At 40.0% G+C, this 17,852-nt stretch overlaps 1 protein-coding gene across 2 annotated transcripts in view; it reads right to left on the bottom strand.

Moving 5' to 3' along the window:
• The window catches only part of LOC133537053 (protocadherin-16-like), a 225,014-nt gene that overhangs the window by 13,861 nt on the left and 193,301 nt on the right, over positions 1–17,852 (bottom strand). For both annotated transcript variants that reach the window (XM_061877891.1, XM_061877890.1), the window contains 2 exons: positions 6,215–6,454; positions 1,475–1,600 (listed from right to left, as the gene is read on the bottom strand). In XM_061877891.1, the coding sequence (XP_061733875.1) occupies positions 1,475–1,600; positions 6,215–6,454 (366 nt within the window). The remainder of the gene's footprint in view (positions 1–1,474; positions 1,601–6,214; positions 6,455–17,852) is intronic.

Below are 17,852 nucleotides of genomic sequence, written 5' to 3'. Positions count from 1 at the left end.
CTTGAAGTAATTTTAGCCTTAAATGGGTCAATAATTCATAACATTTATTTTGATTTTATATTATATTTTCAGTAATGACAGTTTTTAAGGAAAAAAAATGACACTAAAGGTCTTGGGAACCCAAAAGGGTCCCACTCATAAAAGTGTTAATATTAAGTCATACATTATTTCTGTTTTAAACTTTCAACACTTACATTTTTAAATCAACTTCAGATCCATCATTCGATTAGACTTTTTAATTATTGTTTTATATATATTTTTGTTGGATTGTTTTATGCCCTTTTTGTCATATAAATCAGTTTTTATGGCAAACACCCTAAAAACAAGTAGAATTTTTGATGTGAAGTAATTTTAGCCATGAATGAGTCAATAATTCATAACAATATTTATTTTGATTCATTATTATTTTTGAACAATGACAATTTTTAAGTTAGAAAATTACACTAAAGGTCTTGGGGACCCTAAGGGGCCCCGCTCACAAAAGTGTTAATATTAAGTCATACCATTTTTCAGTTTTACACTTTCAACACTTACATTTTTAAATCAACTTCAGATCCATCAGTCGATAAAACCCTTTTATTATTGTCTTATATTTTTTTGTTTATTGGTTTTATGCCCTTTTTGTCATATAAAACTATTTTTATGGCAAACACCCTAAAAAAGTAGAATATTTGATGTGAAGCAATTTTAGCCATGAATAGGTCAATAATTCATAACAGTGATTTTGATTCATTATTATATTTTGAACAATGACAGTTTAAAGCAGGGGTGTCAAACTAATTTTAGCTCAGGGGCCACATGGAGAAAAATATACTCCCAAGTGGGCCGGACTGATAAAATCACGGCACGATAACATAAAAATAAAGACAACTTTAGATTGTTTTATTTGTTTAAAAATAGAACAAGCATATTCTGAAAATGTACAAATTATAATGTTATTTTTTTACACTTACATGTTGTGTTTAATAGTATTCTATGTTTATTAGTTGTTATTTATACTTTCTGAATAAAATTGTTATGATGTTCATCAGTCAACTCATTGGTGTTAATTTTCAATCTATCAAGATAAAAAAAATAATATCAAAATCAAATTACAGGATGTTGTTTATGTAGTTTGCTCATTTTCCCCGACTGATCCACTATTATCATGTGGTTTATTATTTTTTTTTTTACATATATAGCATCATCTACAAAGATACAAAGAATTGCTATTGCGACATTTAGTGGAAACAGCAGTTTCTTTCATTCTAAAATTTCGGCTCATTTTTATACTTGGCAAACTCATCCCGCGGGCCGGATAAAACCTGTTTGCGGGCCTGATCCGGCCCGCGGGCCGTACGTTTGACACCCCTGGTTTAAAGTTAAAAAAACAAAAAAACATCCTGCATGACAACTTTGTGTTATTCAATTCAACACGGCAAATGTTTTACACTTGTTTATGTTATGTTTTTGTGATAGCATTTTCAGGTTCTACCTGTCAGCGTGTAGTGCTCCTGCAGCTCCCTGTCCAGCGGCCCGGTGGCCGTGATGACGCCCGTCACGCTGTCCACGGTGAAAGGCTCCACAGAGACCCCGCCATACGTCACCTGGCCGTTGGTCCCTGAGGGCCAAACAGAGTTTTAGGTAAACTCCTGTGTTTTCTTGTTGGACCTTAGCAGCAACGCTGCGTGCAAACACTTTGTGTTTACTTTTATTTGCTTCTGAGTCACCCTTCCCCTCCTTTAGCGTTTCCACAGCCGGCGTCTTAGAAGCGTTTGCAGCAAACAAAACACGGCAGAAGAATGCGTGTTGGAGCGGCAGTGCACAATTGTGCAGGGGCAAGGTTCCAACATGCAACTTAGCGGTCGTGCTGCTATAATTCAGCCAGCAGATGCTTGTCTGTCTTACAATTTGCACACTTTTTGCTCTCCGGACCGACTTGTCTTGGAAAGTACGGACTCATTTTAGACCTTGTGTTCTATGTAGGACAAGAACGCACCTGTTTTTACTTGTTTTTAGGTAGTTTTACTAATGAACAAACGCTTGCAAGAGTCAGCGAACAATGGCGTTAATTGCATTGCCAACATTACTCCTTTTACATGTCGCTATTGTTATTATAAGCACTAATGTTAAGTCAATACTTTTAGTATATACTGTATTTTTCAGACTATAAGCTGCTACTTTTTTCCTACGCTTCAAACCCTGCAACTTCTACAACAGTGCGGCTAAGTTATGGATTTTTGCAGAACAACAACTAAAGTCTATCTGTGTTGGCCCTGCGATGAGGTGGCGACTTGTCCAGGGTGTACCCCGCCTTCCGCCCGATTGTAGCTGAGATAGGCGCCAGCACCCCCCGCGACCCCGAAAGGGAATAAGCGGTAGAAAAATGGATGGATGGATGGATGGACAACTAAAGCAAACACATCTAAAGTCCTCTGATATGGTCTTTAAATCACCAAACGCCCTAAATTCCAGACTATATTCCCCTACTTTTTATCCTACGCTTCGAATCCTGCAGCTTCTACAACAGTGTAGCTAAGTTATGGATTTTTGCAAGACGACAACTAAAGCAAACACATATAGAGTCCTGTAGGTGGCGATACAGTCTCTGAATCGCCATACACACTAAATTCCGGACTATATTCCCCTAATTTTTCCTACGCTTCAAACCCCACAGCTTGTACAACAGTGCAGCTAATTTATGGATTTTTGCAGAACGACAATAAAGGCAAACACATCTAGAGTCCTCTAGGTGGCGATACAGTCTCTAAATCGCCAAACGCCCTAAATTCCGGACTATATTCCCCTATTTTTTTCCTACGCTTAGCGAACCTGCAGTTTATACAACGGTGCAGACAATTAATGGATTATTGCAAAACGACAACAAAGGCAAACACGTCTAAAGTCCTATAGGTGGCGATATGGTCTCTAAATCGCCGTACACCCTAAATTCCGGACTATATTATCCTATTTTATTCCTACGCTTCGAAAACTGCAGTTTATACAACGGTGCGGCTAATTTGTGGATTTTTGCAGAACGACGACAAAAGCAAACACATTTAGACTCCCCTAGGTGGCGATACGGTCTCTAAATCGCCATACACCCTAAATTCCATACTATATTCCCTTACTTTTTTCCTACGCTTTGAACATTGCAGCTTATACAACGGTGCAACTAATTAATGGATTTTTTCAGAACGACAACAAAAGCAAACGCATCTAGAGTCCTCTAGGTGGCGATACGGTCTCTAAATCGCCATACACCCTAAATTCCAGACAACATTCCCCTACTTTTTTCCTACGCTTCAAGCCCTGCAGTTTATACAAAGATGCGGCTAATTTGTGGATTTTTGCAGAATGACAACAAAGGCAAACATCTAGAGTCCTCAAGGTGGCGATACGGTCTTTAAATTGCCACATACCCTAAATTCCAGACTATATTCCCCTACTTTTTTCCTACGCTTCGAACCCTGCAGCTTATACAACGGTGCAACTAATTTATGGATTTTTGCAGAACTACAACAAAGGTAAACACATCTAGAGTCCTCTAGGTGGCGATACGGTCTCTAAATCGCCATGTACCCTAAATTACGGACTATATTCCCCTACTATTTTCCGACGCTTCGAACCCTGTAGTTTATACAACGGTGCGGCTAATTTATGGATTTTTGCAGAATGACAACAAAAGCAAAGACATCTAGAGTCCTCTAGGTGGCGATACGGTCTCTAAATCGCCACACACCCTAAATTCCAGATTATATTCCCCTAATTTTTTCCTACGCTTTGAACCCTGCAGTTTATACAATGGTGCGGCTAATTTATGTATTTTTTCAGAACGACAACAAAAGCAAACACAACAAGAGTCCTCTAGGTGGCAATACGATCTCTAAATCGCCATACACCCTAAATTCCGGACGATATTCCCCTACTTTTTTCCTATGCTTCGAACCCTGCAGTTTATACAACGGTGCGACAAATTTACGAATTTTTGCAGAACGACAACACAAGCAAACACATCTAGAGTCCTCTAGGTGGCGATACAGTCTCTAAATCGCCAAACGCCCTAAATTCCGGACTATGTTCCCCTATTTTTTTCCTACGCTTAGCGAACCTGCAGTTTATACAACGGTGCAGACAATTAATGGATTATTGCAAAACGACAACAAAGGCAAACACGTCTAAAGTCCTATAGGTGGCGATATGGTCTCTAAATCGCCGTACACCCTAAATTCCGGACTATATTATCCTATTTTATTCCTACGCTTCGAAAACTGCAGTTTATACAACGGTGCGGCTAATTTGTGGATTTTTGCAGAACGACGACAAAAGCAAACACATTTAGACTCCCCTAGGTGGCGATATGGTCTCTAAATCGCCATACACCCTAAATTCCAGACTATATTCCCCTACTTTTTTCCTACGCTTCGAGCCCTGCAGCTTATACAACGGTGCAACTAATTTATGGATTTTTGCAGAACTACAACAAAGGTAAACACATCTAGAGTCCTCTAGGTGGCGATACGGTCTCTAAATCGCCATATACCCTAAATTACGGACTATATTCCCCTACTTTTTTCCGACGCTTCGAACCCTGTAGCTTATACAACGGTGCGGCTAATTTATGGATTTTTGCAGAATGACAACAAAAGCAAAGACATCTAGAGTCCTCTAGGTGGCGATACGGTCTCTAAATCGCCACACACCCTAAATTCCAGATTATATTCCCCTAATTTTTTCCTACGCTTTGAACCCTGCAGTTTATACAATGGTGCGGCTAATTTATGTATTTTTGCAGAACGACAACAAAAGCAAACACAAGAGTCCTCTAGGTGGCAATACGATCTCTAAATCGCCAAACACCCTAAATTCCGGATGATATTCCCCTACTTTTTTCCTATGCTTCGAACCCTGCAGTTTATACAACGGTGCGACAAATTTACGAATTTTTGCAGAACTACAACACAAGCAAACACATCTAGAGTCCTCTAGGTGGCGATACGGTTTCTAAATCGCCATACACCCTAAATTCCGGACTATATTCGCCTACTTTTTTCTACACTTTTCTTTTTTTTTTTGTCCTGTCCAGCTTCTCAAGCAAATCATATAGTTGGTGTATATGCCCGTATCAGCTGTACAGATTTTACTTTACAAAAGACAAGTGTGGGATACTTCTCGTTGCCTAATTTGTATTTGACTTTATTAAATGTATCTATATTATCATTTGGTGCAGCCGGGCCAGAGTAGGAGGGGATAGAAAGAGAAGAAAAAAAGGAAGAGAGAGGGGGAAATTGTGGGGACAACAGCAAACACAACAATAACAACAACAATAATAGAGCAACATAATTTTTCCTACACTTTGAACCCTGCGGCTTATAAAGCAGTCTAATTTATGGACACTGACAAATAGTTTGAGAAAAACAAGCAAGTCAAGACACTGAAATGGCGTTTTATTGTTTGTGCTACAGCGCCATCTTTTGGATGAGTTTGCTTACTGCATGTGCTGCAGTGTTCCTTCCACTTAGTGCTTTCAACCGGGAGTAGAAGTCTTTATCTTGTAGCAAATCTACTCGTACTGATTCTTCATTCATCACTCCCATTAACGTTTGTATGTTTTACAATACAACTAAAACAATTCATCCCATGTGTGACGTCTATAGGAGTATTTTCATGCATATTTGTACGTGCCATCATAATCTAATGAAACTAGCATCGTTAGTCCCCGCTGATATGCTAATGCATCTGCCAGTGTCTGTTAGAATTATTAACTTACAACGGTACTCTGTTTCAGTTTTGTAAAATCACCAAAACGTCAGCGTGGAGTTATGGAGTCTGTTCAGCTGATTGGAGAGCTACGATTATGACTTCTGTTTTGTGTGATCAGACGTTTTACTGCCCTGTTACAGACACAGTTTGGAAACAATTAAGGTATGTATATAAATATTTACCTGGGGCGTTTTGTAAAATCACCAAAACGTCAGCGTGGAGTTATGGAGTCTGTTCAGATGATTGGAGAGCTACAATTATTGACTTCTGTTTTGTTTGATCAGCCGTCTTACTGCCCTGTTACAGACACCGTTTGGAAACAATTAAGGTATGTATATAAATATTTACCTGCGGCTTATAGTCCGGTGTGGACAATATATGGAAAAATATTTATTTATTCAAAAATTTTGTGCTTGCGGCTTATATCTGCCCACAAATTACGGTAGTAAACATCCCCGTCCCGGAGTTTTACCTTGGTCCAGGTCTAAGGCCGACACCGTCAGCACAGTCGTCCCCGCAGGCTGGTTCTCTGCGATCTGGGCTTCGTAGAGGCTCTCCTCGAACCGCGGCGTCTCATCGTTGACGTCCACCACGAAGACGCACAGCAGCTGACTGGAGGAGCGGCGGGGGGCGCCGTGGTCCTCAGCCACGATGGTCAGGTTGAAGACGTCCTGCTCCTCCCGGTCCAGAGGTTTGAAGATGGACAGAGACCCTGCGGAGAAGATGGACCAGGGGTCATTTCAGGAGCACGGTAGGCTCTAGGAGGTCTGGGGCGGGGGGAAGTGTGAAACATTGTCGTGTGAGAGTTTCATCAAATAAAAGCTCACACACAAACAACCAGAGTCTACCTGCACTTCTCACACCACCAACGCTAACAGTCTGGCCACAATTTACAAGATTTTCCAGAGGCGGTAAACACGCTCTCTGCAGACACGCAACAGCCAGGTCCCGCTCTAAGAGTCTGGAGCTCACATCCATTCCTCTCCAATTTCATGCCTGCACATTTGCAGGATGAAAGAAAGGATACGGCCCATGCCGCTTTTGTTTTGGATTTTTTTTTTTTTTTTTTTTTGTATCGTCCGTGCGCGTATATTTCCCAGATAGTTCGCCCCTGAGCTTTTAATCTGGTCCGAGTTACCGGCTGGTATTTTTCTTTCACTGGCTTCGACTCCTGCGTGAGCCGCTCTATCCTGGTCCCTGGTAACACATGTGTGCAAAGTACGAGGGAAAAGACTTTTCATGTGGGCTGTTTCGAATGTCTTAAAACCACTTGAACAGCCACGTTAAGTCAACAACAACATCAGCGGCTTTTTTACCGCCTAAAAGCATTGCAAAATCAACAGAATAATGTCTAAATCAGGAAAAAGGATCTCTGTCTTCATGGCCTTCTCACTGGCCTCTCTAAACCAGCTGGAAAGCAGCTGCAGTGCAGCCACAACGCTGCTGCTCGAGCCCCGACTAGAACCAGGAAAGACATCCACATCAGGGCCGAGATTAGCTGCCGTGTTGTTAGCATTGTTCCCCCTTCACCTTAAGTCTGTCCTGGTGAAAAACTTTATTGATTTATTGAATTTTCTGCAATCTTCTTATTCTATTTTTTTGTAGTTTTAAAGGTGGCGCTGAGGAGAGAATTTTTAAATTTCCTTTTCATGATACCAAAATGATAACAGTTTCACCTAACTCGATAAGCTTGTGAAATTTGGTGAGTTTCCGTGCATGTTAAGGGCCTCAAAAAGGCGTCTAAAACTGAAAAATTAGACTAATAATTTAATTATTAACAATAAAAACATTACAATTTCAATACCTTATTTTGCTACTGATAATACAAACACTGCACTGTAATATAAAACATAAATAAGACTTAAAGGCGCTGCAGTACATCCAGAATCCTGCTGCTCGAGCACCGACTAGAACCAGGTAGGACATCCACATTAGCGCCGAGATTAGCTGCCGTGTTGTTAGCATTGTTTACCCTTCACCTTAAGTCCTTCTTGGTGAATAACTTTATTGATTTATTAAATTCCAGCGATATTCTTGTCAATATGTCAAACTGGTACCAGGAACTATTTTTTCCAGTTTTAAAGGTGGCGCTAAAGAGACAATTTTGAAATTCAATTTTTATGATAACAAAATGAAAACATTTTCACCTAACTTGATAAGCTTACAAAAGTTAGGGATTTTCCGTGCATGTTAAGGGCCTCAAAAAGGCGTCTAAAACTGCGAAAATAAGAAGAATAATATAATAATTAATAATAAAAACATAAAAATTTCAATGCTCCTAATAATACAAACACTGCATTGTAAAATAAGACTTAAAGGAGCTGCAGTACATACAGAATGCTGCTGCTCGAGCCCCGACTAGAACCAGGTAAGACATCCACTTTAGCCAAGAGATTAGCTGCCGTGTTGTTTACATTGTTCCCCCTTCACCTTAAGTCCGTCCTGGTGAATAACTTTATGAATTTATTGAATTCCTGCAATCTTCTTGTCGATATGTCAAACTGGTAGCAGGAACTATTTTTTTCTAGTTTTAAAAGCGGCCCTTAAAGAGACAATTTTGAAATTTGATTTTCATGATACCAAAATGATAACATTTTCACTTAACTTGATTAACTTGCAAAACTTAGGGAGTGTCCGTACATGTTAAGGGCCTCAAAAAGGCATCTAAAACTGCGAAAATAAGAAGAATTTAATCATTAATAATTAAAACATTAAAATTTCAATGCTCCTAATAATACAAACACTGCATTGTAAAATAAGACATAAATAAGACTTTAAGGAGCTGCAGTACATCCAGAATGCTGCTGCTCGAGCCCCGACTAGAACCAGGTAAGACATCCACATTAGCGCCGAGATTAGCTGCCGTCTTGTTTACATTGTTCCCCCTTCACCTTAAGTCCGTCCTGGTGAATACATTTATGGATTTATTGAATTTCTGCAATCTTCTTGTCGATATGTCAAACTGGTAGCAGGAACTATTTTTTTCTAGTTTTAAAGGTGGCGCTAAAGAGACAATTTTGAAATTTCATTTTCATAATACCAAAATGATAACATTTTTACCTAACTTGATAAGCTTGCAAAATTTAGGGAGTTTCCGTGCATGTTAAGGACCTCAAAAAGGCGTCTAAAACTGCGAAAATAAGAATAATTTAATAATTAATAATAAAATCATTAACATTTCAATGCTCCTAATAATACAAACACTGCATTGTAAAATAATTCTTAAAGGAGCTGCAGTACATACAGAATGCTGCTGCTCGAGCCCCGACTAGAACCAGGTAAGACATACACTTTAGCCTAGAGATTAGCTGCCGTGTTGTTTACATTGTTCCCCCTTCACCTTAAGTCCGTCCTAGTGAATGACTTTATGGATTTATTGAATTCCTGCAATCTTGTTGTTGATATGTCAAACTGGTAGCAGGAACTATGTTTTTCTAGTTTTAAAGGTGGCCCTAAAGAGACAATTTTGAAATTTCATTTTCAGAATACCAAAATGATCAAATTTTTACCTAACTTGATAAGCTTGCAAAATTTAGGGAGTTTCCATGCATGTTAAGGACCTCAAAAGGCGTCTAAATCTGGGTAAATAAGAATATTAATTTAATTAATAATAACAAAAACATTACAATTTCAATACCTTTCTTGCTCCTTATAATACAAACACCACACTGTAATATAAGACGTGAATAAGACTTAAAGGAGCTGCAGTCCATTCAGAATGCTGCTGCTCGAGCCTTGATATCTACATTAGGGCTGAGATTAGCTGCCGTGTTGATAGCATTCTTCACCCTTCACCTGAAAACAGATAATAGAAAAATTCCTGCTATTTTCTTGTTTAATGTGTCAAACTGGTGAGAGGGGCTAATTTTGATAGTGGCTCTTTGAAATTTTATTTTCATGATACCCAAATCATAACATTTTTCACCTAACTTGATGCGCTTGCGAAATTTAGGGAGTTTCCATGCATGTTAAGAACCTCAAAAAGGTGGGAAAATAAGAATAATAATCTTAATACGCTGCTGCTCGAGTCCTGACTAGAACCAGGAAATACAACCACATTACGCCGAGATTAGCTGCCGTGTTGTTAGAATTGTTCACCCTTCACCTGAAAAGAGAAGTGAATACCTTTATTGATCACCACAATATAATAATAGAACATTCCTGCTATTTTCTTGTCGATATATCAAACTGGTAGCAGGGGCTATTTTTCTCTAGTTTTAAAGGTGGCGCTAAAGACACAACTTTGAAATTTAATTTTCATGATACCCAAATTATAAACATTTTCACCTAACTTGATGCGCTCAGGAAATTTGGGGAGTTTCCGTGCATGTTAAGGGCCTCAAAAAGGCGTCTAAAATGGGTAAAACAAGAATAATAATTTATTAATAATAATAAAAACGTTGCAATTTCAATACAGTCCTTGCTCCTAATAATACAAGCACTGCACTGTAATATAAGACACAAGCAGGACTTAAAGCAGCTGCAGTACATTCAGAATGCTGCTGCTCGAGCCCCGACCAGAACCAATAAAGACATCCACGTTAGCTCCGAGATTAGCTGCCGTGTTGTTAGCATTGTTTACATTTGACCTGAAAACAGAAGTGAATACCTCTATTTAAAACCACAAATAACAGAACAATTTTCGAGATTAAAGGTGGCGCTAAAGAGCCAATTTTATTATTAAAATAATTTTCATGATACCCAAATTATAAAATGTTTCACCCAACTTGATGCGCTTGAGAAATTTGGGGAGTTTCCGTGCATGTTTGGCCTCAAAGAGGCGTCTAAAACGGGGGAAAATAGGAATAATAATCTTAATAATAATTATTAAAACATTCCAGTTTCAATACGGTCCTTGTTCCGCTGCCCAGGCCCTAATAACACTAATACTTCACTGTAATATACTGTAAGACATCCACATGTATTGCACATGATATCACACACATAAACACACAGCAGTATTGCTTGTATCGCACATAACACACACAAGTAGGTACCCAACGGGACTGCTTGTATCGCACATGATATCTCACACAAGTAAACACGCTGCGGGACTGCTTGTATCGCACATGATATCACACACAAAAAATGCACTGCAAGACTTTGTATCGCACATGATATCGCACACAAGAAAACACACTGCGGGACTGCTTGTATCGCACATGAGATCACACACAAGAAAATACACTGCAAGACTTCTTGAATCGCACATGGTGTCACACACAATAACATACACTGCAAGACTGCTTGTTTCGCACATGATATCACACACTCCAGTAAACACGCGATAGGACTGCTTGTATCGCACGATATCACACAAGTAAACATGCTGCAGGACTTGTATCGCACATGATATCGCACACAAGTAAACATGCCACAGGACTGCTTGTACCACACACAAGTAAACATGCTGCAGGACTGCTTGTATCGCACACAAGTAAACACGCTGCAGGACTGCTTGTATCGCACATTATATCGCACACAAGTAAACATGCTTTAAGACTGCTTATATCGCACATGATATCGCTCACCAGAAACCATGCTGCAGCACTGCTTGTAGTGCACATGATATCACACAAGAAGTCATGCCGCACAACTGCTTGCATTGCCAATGATATCACATACAAGTAAACAAGCCGCAGGGCTGTTTGTATCGCATATGATATCACACAAGTAGTCATGCCGCACGACTGCTTGTATCGCACATAATACATGTATCGTACGCGAGTAAACACGCTGAAAGACAGCTTGTATCGCACATGATATCACATAAATAGACACGTAACAGGACTGCTTGTATCGCACACAAGTAAACATGCTGCAGGACTGCTTTTATCGCACATGATATTGCACACCAGAAAACACGTTGCAGGACTGATTGTATTGCACACAAGTAAACATGCTGCAGGACTGCTTTTATCGCACATGATATTGCACACCAGAAAACACGTTGCAGGACTGCTTGTATCGCACACAAGTAAACATGCTGCAGGACTGCTTTTATCGCACATGATATTGCACACCAGAAAACACGTTGCAGGACTGATTGTATTGCACAAGATATCACACAAGTAAACACGCTGCAGGACTGCTTGTATCGCACATGATCTCGCACACAAGTAAACATGCCACAGGACTGCTTGTATCACACACAAGTAAACATGCTGCAGGACTGCTTGTATCACACACAAGTAAACATGCTGCAGGACTGCTTGTATCGCACATGATATCGCACACCAGAAAACACGTTGCAGGATTGCTTGTACCGCACAAGATATCACACAAGTAAACACGCTGCAGGACTGCTTATATCGCACATGATATCACGCCGCAGGACTGCTTGTATCACACATGATATCACACAAGTAAACACGCCGCACGACTGCCCGTATCGCACAATTTACATGCAAGCACATAATGAGTTTTCTTGCTGATCCAAGCGATATCAAATCTAGTCACCAACAGAATGAATCACGTCACACAGACTTGGAGTCTCAGGATTCTTCTTCCTTGAAAACAAAACGGTGTCTTGATGTTGATACAGGGCGTGACTGTGCGATATCTCCCTTCATAATTCTGACAAGACTGTTTCACCAGACGATACGGCTCCTCCCCAAACAGGAGCAGACTCTGAGGACCTTAGTCCTGGTCTAGAAACCAACAACTGAGCGCTTCAATCCCAGACTCCTGACAGCCACTCGGCAGACGCATGTCTCAAAGGCCACAACAGAACCAGGGGGATCCCAGGCCAGCCAGGCGGTCCCACGCCGGCCCAGGGGAGACCACATCAACCAGATCCCCCTCCTCTAATGCGTCCCAGAAGCCCGAGGAGGAGGTTCTGCGCGGGTCCATGGATGTTGTGCACGTGTGTTTCATATTTGTCAGGCCTCTCGCTCTGCACGCCCTCCGACTGCGAGCACCGAGTCGTAAAACGCCAAACAAGACCTGGGACTCCTCAGAACTGCTGAGGTCCAAGACTACAACTTCTGTGTTAACAGTCCATGGTGGGGGATAGAGGGGGGGGGGTTTGGGTTTACAGGTGCTGCAAAATCTTCAAAAGGGTCCGTGAAATGACAGGAACAGGTGAACACGTGTGGAATGGAACTCCCGGCAGGTGGTGGAGACATAAAAAGAAAAAAGAACCAAGCACTAAAAGCTGGATGGATGTTGCAGTTTTTGTGTCAGGAAGCAGCAAAAATAACTTTTACTTTTCACCACATTGACTGTCAACACTGAAACAGGAGTGCAGAACCGCAACAAAGGCATCCAGAGTCCTCTAGGTGGCGATATAGCCTCAAAGTCGCTATATACCTTAAGACTATAAGACGCTACTTTTTTCCCCTACACTTTGAACCCTGCGGCTTATAAAACGGCGCTGAAAAGGTGTGTTATTGTTTGTACTAAGGCACTGTCACGCCAAATTTCTTCCCCCCTACAAAAACCTTCCCCCCGGAAGAAACTGCTTGAAGGACCCCAATGTGGGTGGAAGGACCTTAAAGCAGCCCACACAGCTGCCTGTTTTAAAAGCATTATAATTGGCTGATTGTCATTGGTGAAAAATAACGGTGGGGAAAAAATATTAGCATTCCAGCATGCTAACCTTTCAAGCTATTTTTGCTTCGCTAATTTTGCAGCTGTAACCCTTAAGAGTCATACAACTTGGTAATGTCACATCCTCATTGGAGTCCTTCAGGCATTAGAGGGGCTGTCACGCCAAATATCTTCCGGGGGGAAGGTTTTTGTAGGGAGGAAGAAATTTGGCGTGACAGCGCCCTCTTTTGGACGAGTTTGCTTACTGCAGTGTCCTTCCACTTGGTGCTTTCAACCGGAAGTAGAAGTGCCGATTTTTCTTGTAGCCGTCCATAGCGAATCTACTCATACTGATTCTTCATTCATCATTTACTTCTTTAAAATTCGATCTCAATTCTGTACACTGCTGCTGAAATTTTTAATTTTCCTGAGGGAACTCCTGAAGAAATCAATAAAGTACTATCCATCTATCTATCTATCTATCTATCTATCTATCTATCTATCTATCTATCTATCTATCTATCTATCTATCTATCCATCTATCACTCCAAACAATGTTTGTAAGTTTTACAATATAACTAAAACAATTCATTCTTACTAAACCGTCCTATGTGTGATGTCTGTAGGAGTGTTTTTCACGCACATTTGTACGTGCTATCGTAATGTGATCAAGCTGGCATCGATAGCGTTAGCGACATGCTAAAACATTTACGTTATTTGTTTAAAATTAAGCATTTGTTAGCGCAAGGAAAAAGGTTCAGTTGTTATAGCTACAGTAAGTCAACAGATTGTAGCTAGTAAGAACTCAACAGGCTTAAGAAGGAAACGAGACATAAGTTGTTTTAGCTTCAAAAAGTCAACAGCTGGGAGATAGTCAAAGTTAGCTAGCTAGTAATAATGCTAAAGAAAAAGGTGAAGTTGTTGTGAATAAACATTTTTTGATGTCTGTAGGAGTGTTTTCATGCATATTTTTACGTGCTATCGTAATGTGATCAAGCTGGCGTCGATAGCGTTAGCGATATGCTAACACTTTTACGTTATTTGTTTGAATTAATCATTTGTTAGCGCAAGGAAACAGGTGAAGTTGTGAATAAACATTTTTGATGTCTGTAGGAGTGTTTTCATGCATATTTTTACGTGTTATCGTAATGTGATCAAGTTAACGTTGATAGCGTTAGCAATATGCTAACAAGTTTACGTCATTTGTTTGAATTAAGCATTTTTTAGCGCAAGGAAACAGGTTAAGTTGTTGTGAATACATTTTTTTTTATGTCTGTAGGAGTGTTTTCAAGCATTTTTTTTACGTGATATTGTAATGTGATCAAGCTAGCGTCGATAGCGTTAGCGATACGCTAACACGTTTACGTCATTTGTTTGAATTAAGCCTTTTTTAGCGCAAGGAAAACAGGTGAAGTTGTGAATAAACATTTTTTGATGTCTGTAGGAGTGTTTTCATGCATATTTTTACGTGCTATTGTAATGTGATCAAGCTAGCGTCGATAGCGTTAGCGATACGCTAACACGTTTACGTTATTTGTTTGAATTAAGCATTTGTTAGCGCAAGGAAACAGGTTAAGTTGTTGTGAATAAACATTTTTTGATGTCTGTAGGAGTGTTTTCACGCATATTTGTACGTGCTATCGTAATGTGATCAAGCTAGCGTCGATAGCGTTAGCGATAGACTTAAACGTTTAAGTTATTTGCTTAAAATTAAGCATTTGTTAGTGCAAGGGAACAGGTTAAGTTGTTACGGCTTAAGTAAGTCAAAAGATCTTAGCTAGTCCTCGTTAGCTAGTAATAATTCAACAGGCATAAGAAGGAAATGAAGACATAAGTTGTTTTAAATACAAAAAGTCAACAGCTGGTAGATAGTCAAAGTTAGCTAGCTAGTAATAATGCTAAAGTAACAGGTTAAGTTGTTGTGAATAAACATGTTTTGATGTCTGTAGGAGTGTTTTCATACATATTTGTACGTGCTATTGTAACGTGATCAAGCTAGCCTCAATAGCATTAGCGACACGCTAACACGTTTACGATATTTGTTTGAATTAAGCATTTGTTAGCGCAAGGGAATAGGTTAAGTTGTTATAGGTACAGTAAGTCAACAGATTGTAGCTAGTCCTTGTTAGCTAGTAATAACTCAACAGGCATAAGAAGGAAACGAGGACATAAGTTGTTTTAAATACAATAAGTCAACAGCAGGTTAGCTAGCTAGTAATAATGCTAAAGAAACTGGTTAAGTTGTTGTGAATAAACATTTTTTGATGTCTGTAGGAGTGTTTTCATGCATATTTGTATGAGCTATTAGAATGTGCTCAAGCTAGCATCGATAGCGTTAACTAATATCCTAACACGTTTACTAGCGTCTGTGTTAGTATTATTAACTTACATTCTTTTTGTCTTGTTTCAGTTTCACAAATTCCTCAGGAAATTCACCAAAACGTCAGCATGGAGTTATTGAGTCTGTTTAGCTGATTGGAGAGCCAGCTTGCGCAGCTAGCGGGTCCATGACCATGACTTCTGTTTTGTTTGATCAGCCGTTTTACTGCCCTTTGATGGCGTTGTAATAATATTTATAATAATTTCCCCTTTTTATTACCAATAGTGTGAACAAAATAAAGGTCAATATTGTAGTGCAAAATAAGTAAACATAAGCAAAAACTACCAGTACTATTTTAATCGTTTGGTCTTTAAAGTTGTGTGTCCAAGAACTTATTTCCTGAGTTTGTAAACAAAAAGAAAAAAATGATCCGGAGCATATTTTTTAGGGATTTCTGCTCAGTCTCTTACGGTTGGACCTAAAAATGCTATTTTTTTCATCTTTGACATGACTGTTAGCTTAGCAGGTTTTCTGTAGTTTGTCTCCGCTAAACTCTTCTGGCACCTCCCTGGGAATTCACAATCATTCTAAATAAAGCTGAAGGACGGGAGCAAAAAAAAACTTCAGAGCGGTCGCGAGATGCTAACCAAAGTTAGCAGATTGGCCTGCTAGAAAGTTGTTTTCCGTGCTAACGTAGGCTAGAGGAGGATAGTGGCTATGCTTGCTAGAATGTCTTTCGTGCTAACGTAGGCTAACAGATCGGGTTAAAAGAAAAGGTCCGTCCTACTGTCGCAGGCTAGCTTATCGACTTGCTAGAAACCATCTTTCGTGCTAATGTAGGCTAGCAGATCAGATTAACAAAAGGGTTGTTCCTACTAACCAAGAATAGCGGACGGGCTTGCTAGAAGGTTGTCTTTCACGCTAACAGAGGCTGGCAGATCAGTTTGATAGAAAATTGTCTTGCGAATTATCAGACGAAAGTTGTCTTTCGCGCTAACAGAGGCTCGCAGATCAGTTTGATCAGACGCTAGATCGGCTCGCTAGAAACTGGCGCATTGGCTTGCTAACAGATCAGATTAACAAAAAGGTCGGTTCTACTAACGGAGGATAGCGCTTTGGCTTGCTAGAAACTGTCTTTCGTGCTAACGGAGGGTAGCAGATCAGTTTGATAGAAAGTTGTCTTTCAAGTTATCAGACGCTAGAAGATTGGCCTGCTAGAAACTGTCTTTTTTGTTAAGGGAGGCTAACAGATCAGATTAACAAAAGGGTCTGTCCTACTAACAAAGGGTAGCGGATCGGCTTGCTAGAAACCATTTCTCGTGCGATCTGAGTTTTTACTATTCGAGGCTGGCGGATTGGTTCGTTAGAAAATTAACGGACGCTAAAAGATCGACCTGCTAGAAACTGTCTTTCGTGCTAACTCAGGCTAACAGCTCAGATTAACAAAAGGGTCTGTCCTACAAACAGAGAAATTGTCTTTCCTACTAACAAAGGATAGCGGATCGGCTTGCTAGAAACCATTTCTCGTGCGATCTGAGTTTTTACTATTCAAGGCTGGCGGATTGGTTCGTTAGAAAATTAACGGACGCTAAAAGATCGACCTGCTAGAAACTGTCTTTTGTGCTAACGTAGGCTAACAGCTCAGATTAACAAAAGGGTCTGTCCGACAAACAGAGAAATAGTATTTCCTAAAAACAAAGGATAGTGGATCAGCTTGCTAGAAAGTGTTTCTCATGTTAAAGTTTGTACTAATCGGGGCCAGCAGATTGGCTTGCTAAACAGTTAACAGACGCTAGAAGATCGGCCTGCTAGAAACCGTCTTTTATGCTAACGGAGGAAAACAGATCAGGTTAAAAGAAAAGGTCTGTCCTACTAACGCAGGCTCGTGCTTTGTGTCTTGCTAGAAATTGTCTTTTGTGCTAATGTACAGATCAGATCAACAAAAGGGTCTGTTCTACTAACGGATGATAGCGGTTAGGCTTGCTAGAAACTGTCTTTCATGCTAACGGAGGTTAGCAGATCAGTTTGATAGAAAGTTGTCTTTCAAGTTATCAGACACTAGAAGATTGGCCTGCTAGAAACTTTCGTTTGTGCTAACATAGTCCAGCAGATCAGATTAAAAGAAAAGGTCTGTCCTACTATCACAGGTTTGCGCATCAGCTTGCTAGAAACTGTCTTTTTTGTTAAGGGAGGCTAACAGATCAGATTAACAAAAGGGTTTGTCCTACTAACAAAGGATAGCGGATCGGCTTGCTAGAAA

This window comes from Nerophis ophidion, linkage group LG18 (genome assembly GCF_033978795.1).
Source record: "Nerophis ophidion isolate RoL-2023_Sa linkage group LG18, RoL_Noph_v1.0, whole genome shotgun sequence".
NCBI lineage: Eukaryota > Metazoa > Chordata > Actinopteri > Syngnathiformes > Syngnathidae > Nerophis > Nerophis ophidion.
The sequence above is the reverse complement of the archived record's forward strand: the minus strand, read 5'-3'. Positions and strand labels throughout refer to the sequence as shown.